Source organism: Barbus barbus (genome assembly GCF_936440315.1).
Source record: "Barbus barbus genome assembly, chromosome: 46".
NCBI lineage: Eukaryota > Metazoa > Chordata > Actinopteri > Cypriniformes > Cyprinidae > Barbus > Barbus barbus.
The window spans coordinates 21,782,976-21,806,091 of NC_136724.1; the positions used below are offsets into that span (position 1 = coordinate 21,782,976).

General features: G+C 35.3%; 1 protein-coding gene across 3 annotated transcripts in view; it reads left to right on the top strand.

Annotated features, from left to right (window-relative positions):
• Positions 1–23,116, top strand: part of LOC306864886 (voltage-gated potassium channel KCNC1-like) — a gene marked incomplete at its 3' end in the record, with an annotated part of 66,869 nt that overhangs the window by 11,252 nt on the left and 32,501 nt on the right. For 2 of the 3 annotated variants that reach the window (XM_079409164.1, XM_079409163.1), the window contains exon 2: positions 1,560–2,228. In XM_079409164.1, coding sequence (XP_079265290.1) covers positions 1,611–2,228 — 618 coding nt within the window. In that variant the 5' untranslated portion in view covers positions 1,560–1,610. Of the gene's footprint in view, positions 1–1,559; positions 2,229–23,116 lie in introns of those variants that run through there. The other variant, XM_079409165.1, reaches the window with a different exon arrangement.

A 23,116-nucleotide genomic window follows, 5' to 3' on the forward strand; every position in this document is an offset into this window, starting at 1 on the left:
TACAAAAACAGCATTCTTCCATCTTAGAAACATTGCCAAGCTTCGAAACATGCGACCTGTTTCTGATGCAGAAAAGCTAGTTCATGCATTCATGACCTCTGGACTGGACTATTGTAATGCACTGCTAGCTGGTTGTCCTGCATCTTCAATAAACAAGCTACAGATGCAAATGCTAGATGCAGCGGCTAGAGTTCTTACCAGGTCAAGAAAATATGATCATATTACCCCAATTTTACAGTCTCTGCACTGGCTATCTATTAAGTTCTGTATCATTTACAAAATATTATTACTTGCCTATAAAGCCCTAAATGGTTTAGCACCTGCGTACCTAACTTGTCTTCTACCACGCTACAATCCAACCCGCTCGCTAAGGTCGCAAAACTCTGGACTTTTGGTAGTACCTAGGATAGCAAAGTCCACTAAAGGAGGTAGAGCTTTTTCACATTTGGCTCCCAAACTCTGGAATAGCCTTCCTGATAACGTTCGGTGTTCAGACACACTCTCTCTGTTCAAATCTAGATTAAAGACACATCTCTTTAGCCAAGGATTCACATAATGCATCTTATAATCTTGTACTGCAGTTATATCTGATCAAATGTACATTATTATTATTCTTTAGCTTGGGTTGAACAAATCATTTTTGCTTTGATGGAACAGCAGCTATGCTAATTATGTCTCTATTTGTTTCTCTGTTGATTAACATCCCGTGGTAGGAATTACAGAAGCTTCAGTCTGGATCCAACCTTAAATGATCTGAGATGACCGAACACCTGAGAAAAGATAATGCCAATCCCTCAGAGGACCTCAGAAGATGCCAATGCTCAGACAACATACAGAATTACCAAATTTTGCCATAAGTTAAATATATTAAGGTTCTGCAATATATAAATATATTGTGCAAACTTAATTTCCTGTAGAGCTGCTTTGCAACAATTTATATCGTAAAAAGCGCTATACAAATAAACTTGAATTTGAATTTGAACTTTAGATGATTCAAATGTTCTTCACATTCTTTTAAGAACTGTTCACTGAAAGGTTCTTTAGGGCAACCTACACTTTCAGATATAAAGGTACAAAAGCTGTCACTGGGACGGTATCTTTTCAAAAGGTACATGTTTCTACCTAAAGGGTCCATTTAGGTGCATATTATTACTTAAAGTGTACATATTTGAACTTAATGGGTACAAAAGTGTACCTTTTGAAAAGGATTTTGTACCTTTATTTCTGAGAGTGTAAAATGGTTCTTCACTGGCATCACTGTAAAAATCTCTTTTTGGAAGCTTTATCTTTAAGAGTGTATGACTTACATGCATTGAAATTCTTGATGCTGATGTCATACAGGTCCGCGCACACGTCATGCGTCAATCACATGCACACATGCAGCAACTTTCGCCAAAAACACACAAGGTCACATGGCAACCTTCATGTCACTGCAGTATTTTTGGCATATCAATAGCGGGACCCCCGTATGATGTGCAAGATCCCCTCCATTTTTACCTTTACTAAACATCTCCCCTCTTTCTCTCCCCTCCCTCTCTCTCCCTTCTGTCCCCCCGCAGACCGCTCCTCTCTCCTCCCCTCTCCGTTTTTTCTCCTCCTCTCCCTCCCCTATGCTCAGTTCGGTGTGTGTCTCCTCATTCAAAGGGCGCAAGGGTGGGAACAAGTCGTCCAACAAAGCATGTTACAGCGCCGACATGACTTGCCCGTCGGAAAGCGAGAAAATCGTCATCAACTGCGGCGGCGTGAGACACGAGACGTACCGGAGCACACTGAAGACGCTGCCCGGGACTCGTCTGTCGTGGCTCACTGAACCGGACGCCTTCAGCAACTTCGACTACGACGCAAAGTCCGACGAGTTCTTCTTCGACCGGCACCCGTCCGTCTTCTCGTTCATCCTCAACTACTACCGGACGGGCAAGTTGCACTGCCCCAACGACGTGTGCGGCCCGCTGTTCGAGGAGGAGCTCGCCTTCTGGGGCATCGACGAGACCGACGTGGAGGCGTGCTGCTGGATGAACTACCGGCAGCACCGGGACGCGGAGGAGGCGCTGGACAGCTTCGAGACGCCCGAGCCGGAGGTACCGGACGACGACCCGGCGCTCACGGGGGACGGAGACCTGAAGCGGCTCTGCCTGCAGGAGGACGGCAGGAAAGTGGGCTGGTGGCGTGTGTGGCGACCCCGGATCTGGGCGCTCTTCGAGGATCCCTATTCGTCCAAATACGCGCGGGTGAGTGTTCAGCACCTCTTTACGCGTGGACAGCTCCTCAGTCTAGCGCTCCGGTAGCTTACTTTAACCCGTGGCGGTGGGCTGAAATGTTGTTGAAACCCTGATTTGAGACCCCTGTTCTTCAAAGTACTGCATGCATGGACTAATTTAGCTGGTAACAGAAGGTTCAAACCCCAGATGCCCTTGAGTTTGAGCGTCCTGATTTAGAAAATCTAGGCACTTTTTCGAATGGACAAACCCATAGTATACTTATGTTAACGCACTGAGCTAACAGGGAACGTTCTCATCAATATTCTTTCAAGTTACGAACGTTCGAAGTTTACTGGTCTTTAGTAACATTCTCAAATTGTTGGCAGAAAATGTATACATCACTCATGGAACGTTTTTTCTGAAAAGTATTTAAATGTTCATCTAAAGTTTTTTTTTACTTTTTAAACGTTACTAACATTAATGTTCGCTGGACAATTTAAATATTCAGAGACATGTTTCCAAAACTTAATGTGAACGTTATCAAAACAGAACATACATTTGTTATCTGGGTTAACATAAGAAGATGATGTAGCCTCGAAGTAAAATATCTGAGTTGGAATCTGAAAGGTTTTGGGTTTAAAGCCCAGATTGTGCCACTGAGATTGAAAGTACTGATTTGGAAAATCTAGGGACTTTTTCGAATGGACAAATAGTATATACTTATGTTAACGTTTTTTTAAAACGTTATACTTACGACTGGTTTCAAAACATTCGAAGAATATTCAAAAGTAACATTCCTGTATTGTTTGCAAAATGCTAAAATAGAACGTTGATGCTCGCATAAAAAAGAACGTTCCAAAAGTTTCCAAAAATATCTGAGTTGGAATCTGAAAGGTTTTGGGTTTAAATCCCAGATTGTGCCGTTGAGTTTGAACGTATTGATAAAGAAATAAAATAAAATTAAAATAAAAAACTAGACACTTTTTCCGAATTGACAAATCCATAGTATATACTAAGTTATCTGGTTTTTAATGATATTCCCAAAACAACAGCACAAAAATATGTTGAAACATTTTTCTGAAACATTTTTATTTAGATGTTCATCTAACATTTTTTAAAACACGTTTCAAAACATTCAGAGAACATTCCCATAATGTTTGCATAATGATAAAATGTAACATTCCCTTAATGTTTTTGCTAACATTCACTTAAGAAATAACTTTTTTTTGATCAGATATCATTTTGTCCTTGAATAAGACATGTAACCTCAGGTAATTAGTGTACTGTAAGTAACTTGGATGAAAGCTTCAACTAAATAAGTAATTAGTAAATCTGAGCACTCTTATTCCTTCACAAGTGGTGCTGAAAACTTAGCCGATTGTATTTAAAGCACAGCTCCTTGGTTTGTACCTCAGTTAACTCAACTTGCTGCTAGTTAGTGGGATGCGAGATAAAAGTTAGTTGGTTGAAACTTAAGAATGGTTGTTCAGTTGTGCATTTAAGATTGTTTTATGCTCTGCTCATACTCAAAATATGCATTGGTGAGTGTGAGTAACTAAATAGTTTAACCTGCTGTATTCAGCCTAGTTTTTAATATCTGAGTTGGTAATTGAAAGTTTGTAGCCATCATTGTGCCCTTGAGCAAAGATGTGTCATTTAATAGACGTACAGTAAGTAGCTTTGCATAAAAGTATCAGATGAATGACTAATGAGTAAATAATTGTGTTTGGGAGTAGATGAAGATCTGTGCTAATAATTGAAAAGTTGCGAGATTGTAAGCTGTCCTCCATTAAGACATTTAACCTGAGGTTGCAGGTCACATTAGAAAAGTAATTAGTGCTGTAATGTGTGTTTGCAGTTCATCCTTCATCCTCCACTGTTGCAGCGAGTGGATAAAGTTGCACGATTGCAGTAGTTGACCCAGTTCAAGCTGGTTAAATGAGCTTTGAAGGATGCAGTTATCAGCCTGTCAAAATGAAATCAGCACTGCCAGTGGATATTCCCCCAGAATCACACATTGCACCACCATCAAGCAAACACCAGCCTCATATTTATGCGTGTAATTGCATGTTATCGTGCGCCATTACGCACGAGCCCCCTCTTAGATCCATCTGCACGCTCTTTGTTTCAGCTGTTTTAAAGTGTTGCACCTTACAGTAGCAGCCACAAAACCGTTATTGCATTTATAGCCCATAAACCCGCTGCTCTTATGAATCTTTTATGCTTCTGATGCCCGACGCAGCAAACACAGACGCTTGTTTCTTAATCGCATCCTTGGTAATTTTCATTTAAATGCGGGCTGTGTGTTTTTTTGAGCTAATAACGGATGCTTACGTTCAATCTGATGCGATTATAAGCGCTGATACGGGAGCTGCTGCTGAGACAGGTTGCGTTTGATTGATATTGCACAAATATAATAGACTATGACTCATATTTGGTTAAATATTTGAAAACAAATGCCCTGGTGTGTTCATACACTGTGTGGATGTATCAGATTCTGCTGAGGAAGTCACTTGAGGTTGTGTTATAGGATTTTTTTTTGTGTATATAGAAAATCTATGTCCATTTATCCACGTTGGCTCACATACAAGATGGTTTATCAGCATATTTGCTGATTGTCTTTCATGTATTTTAGATAAAATTGAGAAGCATGGCTGTCTAATTTAACATATTATGTCATAGAGGAGCTCTCATCTTCTGATTTGAAACCAGATATGATGACCTTACTGTGGGAATTTTAGGAAAGAGCTTTAAAGCAGTGTCTGCGTTTACGTATGTACATAGACAAGACACATGCACAATGCCTGTCAGCTGTATGTTTGTGCACATGCTGATGGATTTAGACATGGTTTATACCTGGGGAATGCATCTCCATTGTCCAAATGTCACTGGCAGGTCAATATTTGCCACAGTTCATTCACCGTGTTGTCAGCCGCCGGGGGTTTACTGTATAGTTGTTGCCGTGTGCATGTAAGCATTAACATGCATGTAGTCACATATAGTAAACACAATCAATTAGTGGTCAAAGAGTGAGGGTTTTTTAATGTCCAGTGCTGACTGATGGAGATATACTGTATGGAATGCAGATGCTCAATTTAAATGACTTATATTGGGCTTTATTCATAAAAATAAGGACCATACATTTCTGAGTACTTTTTCTTTTTTAAATAAATTAATACTTTTGTTCATCAAGAATGCATTAAACTGATCAAAAATGACAAAGACATTTATAATGTTACAAAAGACTTCTATTTCAAATAAATGCTGTTCTTTTTAATGTTCTATTAATTCTGAAAATCATGTGTTACGGTTTCCACAAAAGTATGAAGCAGCACAACTGTTTTCAACATTGATAATTATATAAAAAAAATGATTTAATGATTTCTGAAGGATCATGTGATACTAAAGACTGAAGTAATGATTCTGAAAATTCAGTGCTGCATCACAGGATTAAATGACATTTTACAATATATTCAAATAGAAAACACTTATTTTAAATTGTAATAATATTTCACAATATTACTATTTTTAGTGTATTTTGATCAAATATCAAATATAACTTAACTTTAATAACAACTTTTATACAATAATGTAAATTGTCCCACTGAATTTCAGTGCAACAATTTATGTTACTGTTCATGTTTTATGAATATTTTACAAAAATATATTTTTTTTAATTCAATTTTAATTTAATTTTTTTTTTTATTCAAATTTGTGAAATTTTCTTTATTAAACATTTAATTTTATTGACACAAACAGTTTTACTCTTAATGGGCCATGTTTTCAAAAACAATGATAATTCATTCAGAAATTGATTTATAAACAAATTGCTCCATTGAATTGAATTAGGGCTGCAGCTAATGATTATTTTTATTGTCGACTAATCTATCGATTATTTTTCAATTAAACTATTTATTATTTTCTTATCAGTTGATGAATTCTGTAGATAAACTATCAATAAATAATAACAGTAACTTCTGCTATTAATCTTTTATTTTCTCATAATTGGTACTTTACAAAAAATAAATAACAACAAAGAAAGAAGGAAAGAAAGAAAATAATAACAATAAATAAAAATAATAACAAGAAAAGAGAGAAAAATAAATACCAATATATAATTAATAAAAAATAAAAATGAAAGAAAATAATAAATAAAAAATAAGAAAAGAGCCTTGAGCCAAAAACTCATCACCAAACACCAGTGACTTGTTCATAAGGGTACTGTCATTTTAGACACGTCCAAAACTGTTGCAACAGAGATGGAAATGCAATTTTTAAATGCATGAATTATGTTTCCATCTTTGTTGCCACAGTTTTGTTAGTGCCTTTTTCTGTTCTAAAGAAAGGGGTGTCCCAACACTTTTGTCCTTATAGTGTCTAAACAAGTCATTGGTGTTTGGTGATGAGTTTTTGGCTCAAGGTCTGCATATAAAGTCACACCAGAGGAGTTCAGCTGGGATCAGGACTTGGCTTTCTGCAGACCAGTCAAGTTCTTCCACACTGACTCAATCAATCATGTCTTTATGAACCGTGTCTTATACACAGAGTCACTGTCATGTTAGAATAGAAAAGGCTTCTGTCCAAACTGTTGCTATAAAATTAGAAGCACACAATTCCCTAGAATATCATTATATGCTTAAACATTAAGATTTGTACTCATAGAAATTACTAAAGTAGTCAAACATGTTCATTAGAAGGGGGTGACCCAATACTTTTGGCAATATATGCGGTTCTGACGGTCTTATAATAATAGAATGCTCTATGAAGTGAAGTGATGTTGCCATACTAGCCTTTAACTTCTGCTCTAGAGTCTTGTTTGTGTTAAACATGGCCATCTTAAGTAGGGATAACTGCACAATGGGCGTGGCTAAAGGTGTGACACGTCGACGCACTCCATGCTAATCGACGTATTTTATAATTGACGTAATCGATGATGTCGACGAATCACTGCAGCCCTAAATTGAATGCAACAATTCACTCAATATATGCGCCAAATTATTTCAGTTTAGTGACAGTATATAAGATATTGAATTTAAATAAACACTATTTTACACTTTTTCAGCCTCATTCATAAAAACAAGAACACATTTCTTAGTAAATCAAAATCACTGATAAATCCATTCCTGATAATATTATGCTGTTTTAATTTAATTAAATGCACCAATTTACATAACGATTCTGTCTGTGATTTAACAGAAATTCATTCTGCTTGTTTCACGAGTAATGCTTATTTATTTGACCATATTTATGCAAAATTCTCTAAAAAATATATGTAAAAGTAAACACAATGCTCTGCCAAGTGCAAACACGGTTTCACCGAAAGAATTTCAGCAGTGTTTCTCTCCGGTCATGCATTAGGACATGACAGCGCTCCATAACCTACAGTAACACTTCACTGATCTGAAATCTAGCAGGACTAGACAAGACAAAGAGGCATGCTTGTAAAGAAGGACGGACAGAGGAAGGCGGAGGTGAATGGAAGGATATTGCTGGAGTGATTTAAAGCCGCTCGCTATAGATTCATGGCGCGGGTGAAGTGTGAAACATTTATGAGCTGAGCGATAATCTGCATGTTATTCACACCAACAGCAGTCCAACACACATGAAGCTTAAACACACACACACGCACACACACACTCGTGTGCAACACTGCCGCAATACTGCTCTCCGGCAGCCCGAGCTGTGCACTAGAGCAGGAGATGAGCAAGAGAGGGTCAGATGTAAGGAATAGGAGGAAAAAAGCGAGCTGGAGGAAGCAGAGCTGTGAGAGATTGAAGGAGATGGACATTTAAGAGGGGGAGTGGCTGGAAATGAGAGGATGGGGTAGAGGAATGCTTTATGGATTCATTTTAACATCTTCAGTTATGACTAAAGGCACCGGATGCCTTCCTCCCCCAATTCTGTGGATTATTGATTGATCGTTTATCGATCGCTCGGGTCTTTGTCTCTCTGAAGGCATCTGATTTGCACACACACACACACACACGTACAGCTGACTGCACTGTAATACTGTTCAGTGGCACGTGACTCTTCTGAAGGTTATTGAGAACGAATCCTCTAATGTATGTATCATAAATGACCACACAGAGATCAATACTAATCTCGTAAACATTTACATTGATGCTTAAGAGTAATTTTCGTTTTCTCTTTATCTATATCCAGTGTTGGGAAGGTTACTTTGGAAATGTTATAGGTTACAGATTACAAGTTACCATATTTAAATATGCAATAAGTAGTGTAGCTATTTCAATTAGTTTATTAATGTAACTGATTACATTTGATTACTTTTCTAAAGTTCTAGTGAATTTTTTCAACTGTAATCATTTTCAAACATTTACACCATGCAGGGTTAAGCTTACAGTATAACAAATGTATTGGTAAATCACTGATAAATCATTGATACATAAATTATGCAATAAAAAATAATTGAATTTACATGATTTTCACAATTGATAGATGCCTGACTATTTTATGGCATTATTTCTGAGGTCATTTTTATTTCTTCTTTGAGAGGGCTTTGTGTTATTGAAAGCACAGCGGATTGGTTACATACATTGATCCCAAAAGGTTTTTGGACACTTAAAGATATAGTTCACTCAAAAAAAGTAACCCCCCCCCAATCAATCATTTATTCAACTTTATGTAATTTCAAACCTGTATCACTTCCTTTCTTCTGCAGAGCAAATCATATTTTGAAAATTGTCAGTGGAATCCAATGTTATTTGACTTTCATGGCATGGACAAAGACCTCTTTCAGTTTTCATTTTTGGGTGAAATATCCCTTTAAGACACAATTACTTGTGTGAATGCCATTGCATTAGATAAAACACCAGTGGATAAAGGAAATTGGCTTTAGTGAAGAGAAAAGCTTGTGCAGCAGATGCCATTTGCTCTGTTATTTTATTATCTAATGCACTGACATTCAGACGTTTTAAGTGTGGCTTAAATGTCCAAATACTTTTTTTGTTTCAGCTGTAATTTAGAGAGGGAGAACTGGTTGTTTCTAAGAGCGACATTCACACAGCACCGTGAATACAGATCTCAGGCAGCGTGTGTGAAAAAGGTACAAACAAATCACGTGATGCTTGTGGCTTGATTTCAAGTGACATATTGCTTGGGAAGAAGCAGAGATTTGCAAAGTCTTACCGGGCATTTGTTTGTAATCTGTCTGCCATATATAGGAGATATTTTTGGCACACTTACAAACGCACTGTTTAATGATATAATCATATATAGATTTAGATATAGTAAATTATATATAGTATTTAGAATGGGCTTTTATTTGTGTTTTCAGTTTTAATTTAAATTTTTGTTTAAATTTTTCATGTGCTTTTGTCAGTTTTTTTTTTTACACATACTGGACATAAGGATACTTCTGCACAGCAGGGGTATTGATTTCTGCTCATTTATTCAGAAAATAAAGTCTAAAATGCTCATGAGCCCTGCGGTAAAGTGTCAGTGTTGCCAGATCTTAATAGAAAAACAAGGACAAGAACAAAAAACACCCAAATGCTTTGTTTTAGAACACCAAAAAAAAAAAATCATTTCATATCCGCAGACCACTTTATTAACTTCATATAGTGCCTATCTTTATGAGATAAGAACAAACACCATGCCTAAAATCACTTGAAAATATGAGGACATGGCAACACAAGACAGCCCTTTCTAAAGTCACCTCCCGAGCATAAACAACACACAGCACGTCTATCAGCGGTAGTTTAGTTCGAATCGATGGACAAAAAGAGTCTTTAGTCAAAAAATGGCACATAACAAACGGCAAAAGTGAGTGCTGTTCCGTACACACATGGGACGATAATTTACGTGTTTAATTTAAATGCGGTTGTCACTCTTGAAACTTTAAAACAGCAGTGTGTACGTGGCCATTGGGATTTCATCAGAACTCCATTATGACATCAGAAATGATTCTATAAGAACTGTTTTTTTTCTGATTATGACATCAGAATCAACTGTCAATCCCTTAGTGTTCTGATGCAGAATTATAGCAAAATTAGACTTTATTTTAGACTAAGGTTTGTGTATGTTCAGGATGTAAAGAGGATGTAAATAGACAGCTTGAACTTATTTAAAGAAATATATCTTGTTTGAACTTGCCGCAGCCTAACTTGCATTATACTGTCTATTTTATTTTGGTTACACCCGTGCATTATGTCTGCTGCTGCATATGTTTGACCGTGTATTCAGCTCAGACATGAAGGTCGCATCTAACACTAATCTAGAGCAGTCTCACATACATAACTAGTGTTTGGCAAGGAGTCTGCCTCCATCAACAGTTCGCCGTCCGCACGGTCCCGGAACATCTCCTCCCGTAGGGCAAAGCATATATCGACGGGGTGCCTGAGTCCCATGCATAGCAGTCCTGTTAAACAAACTGCTTTGGGCAGCTTTTCATGACATTGGCCCTTTACTCCGAGACACTGTGTTTTGCCTAGAGAATGAAGGGACATCTGAGCTCTGCTGACACATGCACACCTTCAACACAACACACAAACACTGCCTCTTTGCATTCCTGTGCATACTCAGTATGCGCATACTGTATTTATGTGAGGATACTTATTCACAACAGGGATAATGGATTCTGCTGATTTATTCAGAAAATAAAGTCTAAAATGCTTTGAAATTTGCATTTTTTTGCCTGTTTGCCTGTGTTAAACGTCAATCAATAATTCAGATAGATAGACAGACAGATAGACAGATAGATAGATAGATAGATAGATAGATAGATAGATAGATAGATAGATAGATAGATAGATAGATAGATAGATAGATAGATAGATAGATAGATAGACTGTAAAAAAGTTTTTTTTTTGTTTTTTTTACAATTTTACAGTAAAAAAACGGCAGCTGTGGTTGCCGGAATTCAACATTTTAGGTTTTATGGTTTTCACTTAAATTTACAGTTAAATACCATAATTGCATTAACTGATATAAAGTTAATATACCAACCTATTGAAGTACTGAAATCTGTTTTGTACCTTTGAAATACACTGATAAACACCAAATGCGGGTGGTGATGAGAAAGTCACATGATGAACCAAAGCCCATCACAAACATCTTTTAAATGATAACATATATAGGAGGTGCACGGTGTCATTCACACAAGCACTAAACACCATCATGGTGAGACTCATTAAACTGAAATATGCAATAAACATTCATTTAACAACATTAGATGTAACATACAACCCTAATAAACATAACTGATAAGAAAAAACTAAGAAGAAACAAAGTTATTTCAAAGAAAAAACATCAAATTTAAACAAAATTTGAAATGCAACGCAGGGAATTCTACAGGAAATTTTACAGGAACTTACCGTTAACCATTTAACAGGTTTTTACTGTGAAAATCACGGTCATTTTTTACAGTGTAGATAGATAGATTTTTAGTTGTTTTAGTTGTTTAGAGTTTTAGTTGTAGTAATTTTAGTACTTCCACTTCAGCTTATTTCAGTTAGTTGCAAAGACAACAACCTGTTTATGAGTTTGTTAGTTGCACAAACTCCTAAACATACATCAGCGCTTCACTCCCTGTTAAATGTGTCATGGCGGCTCCAGTGCCCTACAAAGGCCAAATGCCATAACAGAGAAACACTTAAACAGAGAAAAGTGCTTTCAAAGTTCATTTTGATTGATTTGATGTCAATTTTCACACTCTCTGAATCTCCATATAGTTGAGCCAAACTCAACTGTCACAGGACAGATCATAGTCTAAAAGACCCATTTCCAGTCATAACTCGATTTGGACATAATGCATAGATTTGTAGAGCAGTGCATCTCTGAGAGACAAGGGAATATCTTTCAGTCTTTCAGGCCAGTCACAGTTTGAATGAATGAATGAGGCATGAGGTTTGCTGTATGCCTTGAACACAAATGTAGAGGACAGAAGTGGCCATACGTTTGATGAAGCTTTATGTTGAGCGTGTTCTGCTGATGCTGAAGGTGTAATGCATGAACAAACCTAGTCGTCTGCAGGAGCTTGAGTTAAACTAGTAGCCAGAATGCAGAATTGCATGTCAAATTTTAACGTAGGGAAGTAGAATTAAGATTAATTGACTGTAATTTCCAACTAAAGAAAATACATTTTCCAAAAAATTAGAATGTTGGCTTGAAAAAGCCTTGTTTGAAATAAATGTTATAAAGCCTTGCTGTTTTAAAGTTTGAAGATTTAATTAAAAAGTAATTTGTTCTAGTTAATTAAACACAATCAGGATAAATTTCTGAGGAAAAAATGTTTCGAGTAAAATTGAGAATTTTGAGTAAATAATTTTTTTTAAATTTTGCATCTGTGTACATTACAGGTAAAACTGAACTAAATTGTTGCACTGAAAATTCAACAGGGCAATGTTAAGTCTCTTGTGCTCACCAAGACTGCATTTATTTAATTAAAAGTAAAAACGGCAATATTATAAAATATTACTACAATTTAAAATAATTGTTTTCCATTGTAATATATTTTAAAATGTAATTTATTCCTGACTTTTCAGCGTCATTACTCCCATCTTCAGCATCACATGATCCTTCAGAAATCATTCTAATATGTTGATTTGCTGCTCAAGATACATTTGTACTGCTTCATATTTTTGTGGAAACCATGATATATTTATTTTTGGATTCTTTGATGAAAGAAAGTTAAAAAGAACCAGTTTTGAAATATGATAAAGGTCTTTACTGTCACTTTTGATATATCCTTACTGAATAAAAGTATTAAAAAAGAAAAAAACTGAACCCAAACATTTAAACTAGTACAGATAGGCCTATAGTATGGATTTCATCACATTTAACTTTTGTGCATCATAGTGGAAGAACACGATGCATTACCTATTTTGATTTTTCTCCATTGCAATTCAGTAAAGCCCTCTTCTCCTGTGAATGAGATCATCTGATGACCGCAGGGATCTCAGTGTTCTCCACTGAGGTCCAGAGGAGCTTCACCTGTAGCAGCTCAAAGCATCATGAGCTCAGAGACACTGGCGCACTGATCCATGAATATTTGATGCGCAGTCTTGACATGGCTTGAAAGGCTGAGCAGATGAACAGCTCTTATGTGATGGCCTTGGAGTTGGCGTCTCCCAGGGGCCCTGTATTCGAGCTCCTGGTTGCTTAATTGATAAAGACAAGTATACCGTCATGTCCCTCAGCCGATTTACACAGCTGTCCCACCAAATTCCTCCTGATGTCCTCGAAGGGCACCTCCATGACGAGTCCTGGTCTGCGGGTTCATAACCTCTCATTTTATTTGTCTTCACACGTCTTCATGTACAATAAACTGGTCAAAAGTTTGGAGTAATCATGATTTTTTTCAAATATTTTTCAAAGAAGATGCTCACCAAGTGCAGCCTTTATTTGATTTTAAAAAAAATACAATAAAAATGTGAAATATTATTATAATTTTAAATAACTGTTTTCTATGTGAATATATTTAAAAATGTAATTTATTTCATGTGATGCAATGCTGAATTTGCAGGATCATTACTCCAGTCTTCAGTGTCACATGATCCTTCAGAAATCATACTAATATGGTGCTCAAGAAACATCATGTGACACTGAAGACTAGAGTAATGATGCTGCAAATTCAGCTTTGCATCACAGGAATATATTGCATTTTACAATATATTCCAAAAGAAACTAGAAATTTTCAGTTGCAATAATATTTAGCAGTATTACTGTTTTTACTGTATTTTTGAGTAAATGAATGCAGCCTTGGTGAGTCTTCTTTCCATATGAAAAAAGCTTAATCCAGACTTTTGACTGATAGTGTATTGGAGAATCGCTCGTATGCGCTAGACTGTGATTGGCGCCAGGACTTCGAAAGATTCGACAGAAAGCGTTTCGGTTTTCCCTGACACAGGTGTGTGTGTGTGTGTCAATGAGTCGATCTCTTCAGTTTCATGTCTGTTCCACAGGGAGCCTGAGCTCAGACCTGCTGGGTAATTTCATTTCAGTGATAATTGGAACTTCCTGTGGCGATGAGATCATATCCTGCTGAGCCACATCAGAGCAGCAGCATCACAGCCTGGTGTCTGACTCAAACACTCGCATACAGACACTTCGTCTCTATATGTGTCCTTAGAGTCTTTGTTTCCGATAAACGGATAAACATAGTCGAGCTATAAAATGACGGTCATGATTTAATGTTCACTAACGCTTGTCTAATTATTGACAGCAGTAATTCCATCCATCTCGGAGGAGCTGTTTTATTTTCAGCTTTATTAGTTGGCCGTAAATATTTTAACCTAAAAATCCTGTATGTTTTTGTAAATGTACCACAGTAATTGCATGGTACTTTTTAAATGCTTTTTGTTCAGCAAGGATGCATTGAATGCATCAAAAACATATGAAGGTTACACAAATCATGTTAAGCAGAAAAACTGTTTTCTACATTGATAATAATCAGAAATGTTTCTTGAGCAGCAAATCAACATATTAGAATGATTTCTGAAGGATCATGTGACACTGAAGACTGGAGTAATGATGCTGAAAATACAGCTTTGATCACAGGAATAAATTATATTTTACAACATTCACATAGAAAAGAGTTATTTTAAATTGTAAAAATATTTGACTGTTTTTCCTGTATTTTCTGACAAATAAAATGTAGCTTTTGTGAGCATAAGTGGATTCTGAATGGTAATGTACACACACACACACACACACACACACAACACTACTTTTAGGTGCTTTTTTGTTTGTTGTGTATTGTATTGTATTGCCCTTTACAGGCCAAAAAAGCTTTTGTAAGAGTCTCTGTGGTTGATCAAATATATATGTTTGATCGTCACTAGTTTAGTCACCCAAATCTTTAGTTTTGACATCATTTGTCTTCTCTTTGCCCTCTTGTCATTTTTTTTTTTGTTTGTTTATTTATTTATTTTTATATATTTTTGCTGACTCGGGAGAACTGTCCCAAAGTGTCCGTGTCTGGGAGACAGGACAAGGGCAACACACACACACACACACACACTTGTTCTTTTACTGAACCTTCAGATATAATTTAGGCATGACCTTGGACAGGTGGACAAGCTGTATTGTGAATATATAAGTATATGTGTGTGTGTGTAGCTTCATATGTGTGTTCATATATTCCCAATGGTCCTGCAGATCACTAGCAACTCTCTTTAGTAAAGGACAGTGTGTGTGTGTGTGTGTGTGTGTGTGTGCGTGCGCAAAACCATCTGCTCCTTCACGATAGTTGCGATAGAGTCCAGCATAGCCAATGCTGAATTCATCATTTTCACTTTCTGCTCAGTGCAAGTAAACATACATGTACAGGTTATGACAAGATTCCCAAGTAATCACCTTGATTTTGCCAGTTTTCTTAAATTCAAAAGCTTCAGATATATTAAGCATCACAACTGTTTTCAACAAATATAAGAAATGTTTCTTGAGCAGCAAATCAGCATATTAAAATGATTTCTGAAGATCATGTGACACTGAAGACTGGGGTAATGATGCTGAAAATACAGCTTTGTGTAAACAATATAATTACATAGAAAATTGTTATTTAAAATTATAGCAATGTTACTGTATTTTTAAACATACTTTTTGTTCTGTATTTCTGCTCAGTGCACTAGTACACACATGTAATGCACATTTTAAAGGCTAGTTAGTTCCTGTGTAATCATGCGCTTGTGCACGCCGTGACTTTGCCGTTCCTTCAAAGCAATATTTAGTCACAAAAGCTCTCAGTTAGATTAAGGACAAAGATAGAGCAAGATGAGGGCGGAGAGGGGAGAAAGAGGGAGCGATAGAGAGACTGCAAGTAAAAGAGGTGAGTGAATGAGACGGGAGCTCTGAAAAAGGGGGTGGGCGCTGTGTCGCAAGGACAAACGTACATGGCAACACTGCAGTGTTCTAGAGAGAATACAAAACAGGCAGAATGCTTAGACGGCCCTGCACGCAACACCTGCGAGCACGCAATGGAGCATGAGCTCTCTTGCTGGCACTGCAAGCATGCACGCGTTTGTGCATCATGTTTTACACAGAACGTGTTAATAAAAAAGTGCATTTGTTTGCATGCAATCATGCATATGTATGTGAAGGAACTTCTAATGCACCAATGCATGTGTGAACCGGTGTTGCACGCTGCTGTCTGTCATTATAGACGTGTTACCAGCATGCATACTAACTTACACACACACGCTGTCCCCTATGACCTTCAGTATCCCGCAGTGTCCTGTGTTACATCAAATGACCGATCACACTCTCTCTCCATCTCTCTCAGGTGTCTCTCCTGATGTTTGGGTCGTTCCCATGTGACAGGCAGCTTGATTCTTTCTTTGCTGATGCATGATCTTATGTGTGTGTGCACTTCTAAAGTATCTATTTAGTGTCTATATGCATCTATAATCGTATCAATCTTATTTATGCATTTACTTTTCAGACTGTGCAAATTATTATTCAATCGGAGTGTTTAATTAAGCAAATAATCCACATTAGCTTGTGTTATGGTGATTTTAGTTCATTTTGAGTTAGTAAGTGTTGTAGGCATGGCATGACATGGTAAAGCATGGTAAATACCTAGGAAACAAATCCTTGAGTGGCTTTTACTAAACGGCGCAAAAGCAATATGATCAAATACATTGATGTTCAATAATGAGTGAGTTTTATTATGATTTATATATTATTATTTTTAAATGATTAAAAAAAACGATTAAATTGAAATTAAAAATTATATTAAATAATATTAAGCATATAAAATGAATGAATATTAATATACAAAATTTCATAACTTTAGCATTAATTTTAATTGTACATTTATTTGCATTTTTATGTCTTTGAGTTTGAATGTGACTCATCCGATCATAATTTGAAGTCTGAACTATACATTTGAAAATTTAACTTTTCCTATTGTCTGTTGTTGGCTTTTATAAAGCCGTACAATAGCTATTGATGTTCAATAAATAGTACATTTATTATTAATAGTAATTAGATTAAAAATTCTAAATCATGTTTTAAAAAATAACTATATTTTTTAAAAACCTAGAGAATGTAAAAAATAAATGTTTTTATTAAAAATTAAATAAGGATATAAAAATTCATTAATATTAAAAATGGCCAAAGTTGACAATTGTAGTAACTTTAGCATTCATTTAGATTGCACATTTATCAGCATTTTACATCTTGGAATGTGACTAATTATATTTGAAAAAATAAATGGATTTTAAAAATCCTAAAGAACATAAAAAAATAATATTCAATATTAAACCAAAAAAAATTATTTAACATGAATTTTTTGCCAAAGCAGTGGTTTTACAGTTGATAAACAATGTAGCAGCTTTAGCATTCATTTAAATTGCATGTTTATCAGCATTTAATATCATTTAATATGGCTCACGAGTGTGAACTACACTATAAAAAGTGATAAGCTGACTTAACTTTAAAAAAAAAAAAAATGAGGAAACCCGTTGTCTTAAAATTAAGTAATTAATAATAAAAAAAAAGTATAAGTGAATTGTCAAGTTCACTTTTTTATTATTATTATTTACTTAATAATTTTAAGGCAAAGGGTTTCCTCAACTTTTTTTAAGTTAAGTCAACTTATCATTTTTTACAGTGTATTGAAATAATGTTCTGTAATTTAACTCTTCCTATCATCAGATGTGATGATCTGTTGTCCTCTCTTGTCTTTACATTACATCCAATAAAACCTCCTGATGTCTTCAGGCTGCCGCACCTCAATTAGCGGTCAGATGTACTGAAGACGACCTGACGTCACACTAATACTGTGAACTGAACAGGAAAGAGCTCTTTAAAGTGCGTGAGAAGGTTGTACTTTTGTAGACAGGAATGATCTGCCCCAGAAGTCTTGATGGAGCGTGTTTGGATAATAATCCCTGCAGGTTCTGATGTACTGTTACACCGTCCTCATGTTCAGCAGGGAGTTGCCTGCTGCTTACTGCACAGTACACACTGTATACTGTATATGAAACAATATTCAGTGCTAGTTTATGTGCATATGTTTTTATAGGGTCGCAGTTTTCCCGCACAATTGGGCTATTTTGAAAATACAGTCCCGGGAAAAATGTTGCGTTTTTTTATAATGTACCGTGGCCGTCCAAAGTATATACACATGTGATCTTACATTTAACTGCTGGTTATACTCTGTATAATTGTGTATGTGACAAATAAAAATCTTGAAATCTTGAATCTTGATCACAAAAGGAAGTTATTATAAACACTCGATGGTGGTTTAAAGTGAGTTCTGAGTAAAAGTGTACTATTAATCTCATAACTTGTTTTACTTAGCAAGTTAATGTTAGCTCTAATGCACCTGCAGAACAGGTCCAATTCTTCTTCATAATGCATTTTATCATAATACTTCATGTAAGGTCGCAAGAAAATGTTTTGTTGTATTTATTTAGAAATACTTTTGATAATAGTTGGGTAAATGTGTACTGGGATTGAAGCGATGTGGCTTGGTAAACGTTTTATTGCAGTATAAAGGCTGATAATGGCTGAAAAAATATTATGTCTCATACCTGGCGGAGATGTGAAAATCCTAGTATTTTAAATTTGCGATTAATCGTGATTATTAATTGATTGACAGCACTAATTTTAACATATATTCAAATACAAATCAGATATATTAAATTGTAATTATCTCACAATTTTACTGTTTTTACTGTATTTTGGGTCAAATAAATGCAGCCTTGGCAGGCATAAGAGGCTTCCTTCAAAAACAGTAAAATCTCAGTAATTAACAGTAAATAACCGTAATCTCCAAATGACTCCAAGCTTCTCAATGTCTTAAAAAGATTTAGTTTGCATGTTGTATGAACTACTTTTATGGACCTCTTTTGTCTTTTTTGGAGTTTGACATTCATTCATTTTGTGAGTAGTCTTGATATCCTGCTAAATATCTCCAGCAATATGAGTGTTGATATTAGTGTGAGTCGACGGTGACAGAATTGTTCATTTGGGCTGAACTATCCCTTTAACATCAATTTCTCTAGCGCTTTCTGGTGGAGATTACCAGAGCTGGCCGATGAAAGAAAGAAAGTAGGAAAGACTAGGGAAGAAAGCAGGCTGGAAACAGGAAAGGACAGTGACGATGAGTGCCATGCTGCGAGTGACTGAACGTCTCGCTCACTGTACGGTGCTGTTCTGTGTATGAAAGCGTGTGCACACGAGTGTTAACGTAACTCTAATGACGTGTGTTTACTGCAGCACAGCTTCATCACTGTCTCCATGACAACCACTGTGCTCGTGATAGTGCAGACGCCTGCAGCAAATACCCTCCGTAATGTCCAGTTTTGACAGTGTAGTATGGTATACCGTGTAGTGTGCCATGGAAATACCATCATTTTTAGACATGGTATTATGGTAATACTATATTTTAGGATATCATAGTATGCTAATAGTGTTTTTTTTTAAATGATGCCATGGTAAAAGCACATTTTTGGAAATCGTACCATGGTAATGCTATGTTTTTGGACATTGTAGTATGTCAATACTGTATTTTTTGAATATGGTGCCATGGTAATACCATACTTTTAGACATCGTTCTATGGTAATACAATGTTTTAGGACGTCAAAATATGACAATACTATGCTTTTTCGATACGGTGCTATGGTAATACCACATTTTTGGACTTTTTACTATGGTAATTCTTTGTTTTCTGACATTATAGTATGGTAATACTATGTTTTAGGACATCATAATATTATGATTCTTATCAGTATGGTGCTATGGTAGTATCATCTTTTTGGGTAGGCTAATGTACTATGGTAGTACCATGTTTTCTGACATTTTAGTATGGCTATGTTTTTTTCAGTACGGTGACATGGTAAAACCAGATTTTTGGATACTGTACTTTGGTAATGCTATGTTTTTGGACATTTAGGTATGGTAGTGCTGTGTTTTTTAATATGATGCCATGGTAATACTAAGTATTGATGGTACGATGGTAAAACTATGTTAGGATTTTGAATTTTTTTTTTATATTATGCTATGGTAATACCACATTTTTGGACATGGTACCATGCTAATACCATGTTTTTATTCATTACACAAAATTCAATAAAAAATGCAGAGTAAACATATTTATTTCTGTAATCATGATTAGGCTGTAAGTTATCTTCACATACCGCATATTGTTGCATATACTGAGCCTCATTCATGAAACACATGCTAAGTATTGCATTAACTGTTGCAATCAGTTCAGTGAAACAGTTTAAGAATGGATTCTTGAATTTGCATAGCTCATGTATAATAAATTAGGCTTTTTATTCAAAATAGTAGGCAGTTTACAGTATGCTGGTAATCATGCAATTCATGCAAATGTGAATAAATGTTGCAAAAGTTGTAAAGAACTAGAGAGTATGACTTAAACATGCAACTGGTTTGTCGACTAGTTCCCTTATTTTAACAGCCAATATGGAGCATAAGAGAGCACTGCTGTGAGAGATGGAGAGAGGGAGACCTGGACAGAGGAAGCTGGTTACTGCAGCAGTCTGTAACTAGGTCAGGTTGAAACTGAAGACAGAGAGAGAGGGGAGGGAGGCTTATGGGATGAAGCAGGTATACTTAAAAAAAAAAAAAAAAAAAATAGTTCACCTGAGATCAGCACCTGTCCTCTTCAGAGCTATCATTCACTGTGCTCTTATTCTTATTACCCCTCTTATTTCTTTGTTTTCCATATTTTTGATTGCATTTACCTTGGGAACATGATTTCATGTGCTGGAAATGTGAAAAAGAAAGAAATGTCTGATCAGCTATACATATTGAAAGTCACTTTAATACACGGCATTGGATTTACTTCAAAACAATTTCCACTCTAATTGCTAGTAAATATCACAAATAATAAAAAAGAAAGAAAAAAAAAAAAAAATAGAAATGGATGAACTGAATTAAAAGTGATTTTCTTTTGGAGTAAAAATATAGAAATAGCATTTTCTTGTAATCATATTCCTGGTAGCATAATTCCAAATATTTCTTATTTTAAGATGGTTTACTATAGAGTCATTATATATGCTGCAAATGTAAAAAAAAATATATAATAATAATAACTGGTCCAGAATTTACTTTCAAACTATTTTTTTTAGCTCAGAAATTGTTACATTTCACACAAAAATTACAAAAAAAAAACTGCTATTAGCCCTTTGAATTAAATGTGAAATTGTGAAGTAAAAACTGAAATGGTATTTTCTTGTAATCCTATTTCTAAATGTATGATTCCAAATATTTCCATTTTTAAGATGTTTCAGGGTGCTACAAATTTTTATTTCACTCAGACTTTTCATTGAGGAACTGCTATTTACAACTTAAACATTTTTTATAGTATCTTAATGAAAATTTTAAATGCAAAGATTTACAAATGTCATTATAGAAATAGAAAAATGTGTTCAGTACAGCGGAAAAGTCTCTGTCACAGAAACAAATTTGTGTGTTAGAGAGGGAGGGAGAAGGTTCGGTACAAATCCTGGGCAGCCTGTGAAACAAAGCAGTCTTGGATGGAGGGATAAATGGAGCGAGCAGATAGAGGGGTGGAGTGGAGGAGAAGCTTTCAACCCTGTGTCCTCACTGCCTGGAACAGCTCATGCACACGAGTGGCTCTGAGTGTGTGTGTGTGTGTGTGTGTGTGTGTGTGTGTGTGTGTGTGAGATCTCTATATAAATACATGTTTGATCTTTCTCTATTATACTCAGCAGGCAAAGGCTTGTGAATTTGAGAGAGAATTGCTGGCACAATCCAGCAATTCAATTGCATGAATATAACATTTTTGGCAGTTTTTGACTAAAGCTAATCACAACAGGGTAATTTCCTAACAGGTGTCACACACCAGTCCTGGACCTCTGAGCTTTCAGTGGCCTTTTATTCTGTGGGTTATAAATTAGTGTGTAAAGAGAATTCAGGTGAGAGACTGTATGAGACTAATGTAGATGTAGTTTTCTGTGTGTATGTGTGTATGTCAGGACCTAGTTTAGGTTCTGGCACACTTTTGAGTGGACCAAACACAGAGAAATGAGTATCCAGAGACCGGAAGAGGGTTTCTCATGCTGGAATGATGAAATTATTATTATTATTATTACCGTCATTGTTATCTTCATTTGTCCAACTGTTTGTAGAAAGCAAGCACACATTTTACATAAATATGAATGTGAATTATAAATAATACCTATATTTTCTATTATATTATATTATTGTAAATAATATTGTATTAGTATAAATAGTAATATTAATGTTTTAGATAATATCATTAAATCTAAAATACTATAAAATAGTTATTTTATGATTATTTATGTACTTTTATTGTATTCAGTAATAATTTGAATTAGCTTTTATTTAAATTTTTATATTTTCAGTTTACTTTTTAGTATTATTAATTTTATGTGCTTTTGTCTTTTTTATTAGTTTTTTTAATTATTTAAAAAAATTTAAATAGTTCAAATTAAGTGTAAAATATAAAAAAAATTCAGAGCTGTAGTCAGTGTTATTTTATTATTATTTATATGCTGTTATACTATTACTATTATTATTATATATTTATTAGTATTTTTAATTAGCAAAAGTTCAATGAGAAATTGACACTTCACTTACATGAAGACACATTTTAAATAATTTTTTTAACAATCTTTCAATATTATCATGTTCATAATTATTGGAAATTCATCCCTGTTTATTCACTTAAGTGTGATATTGTGATAAAACAAGACTAATATTTTATCTTTAAAATTGGAATTTAATTTTTTACTCAGTATCTAAGCCTCTTTCCACTGAGTCCTTCTCTGTAAAGTTACTTTTTGAACAATTTTTAATTGAACTGCGTTGATCACAGAATCTGCAGTTCCTTTCCTTACATTATCACTGATCTGTATGTAAAGCTAGGATACTGTATGTATCTGTTTACAGTAACGCATTGTTTTACCTGAGCTTAGTCTTGGACAAATAGGTTTTTCGG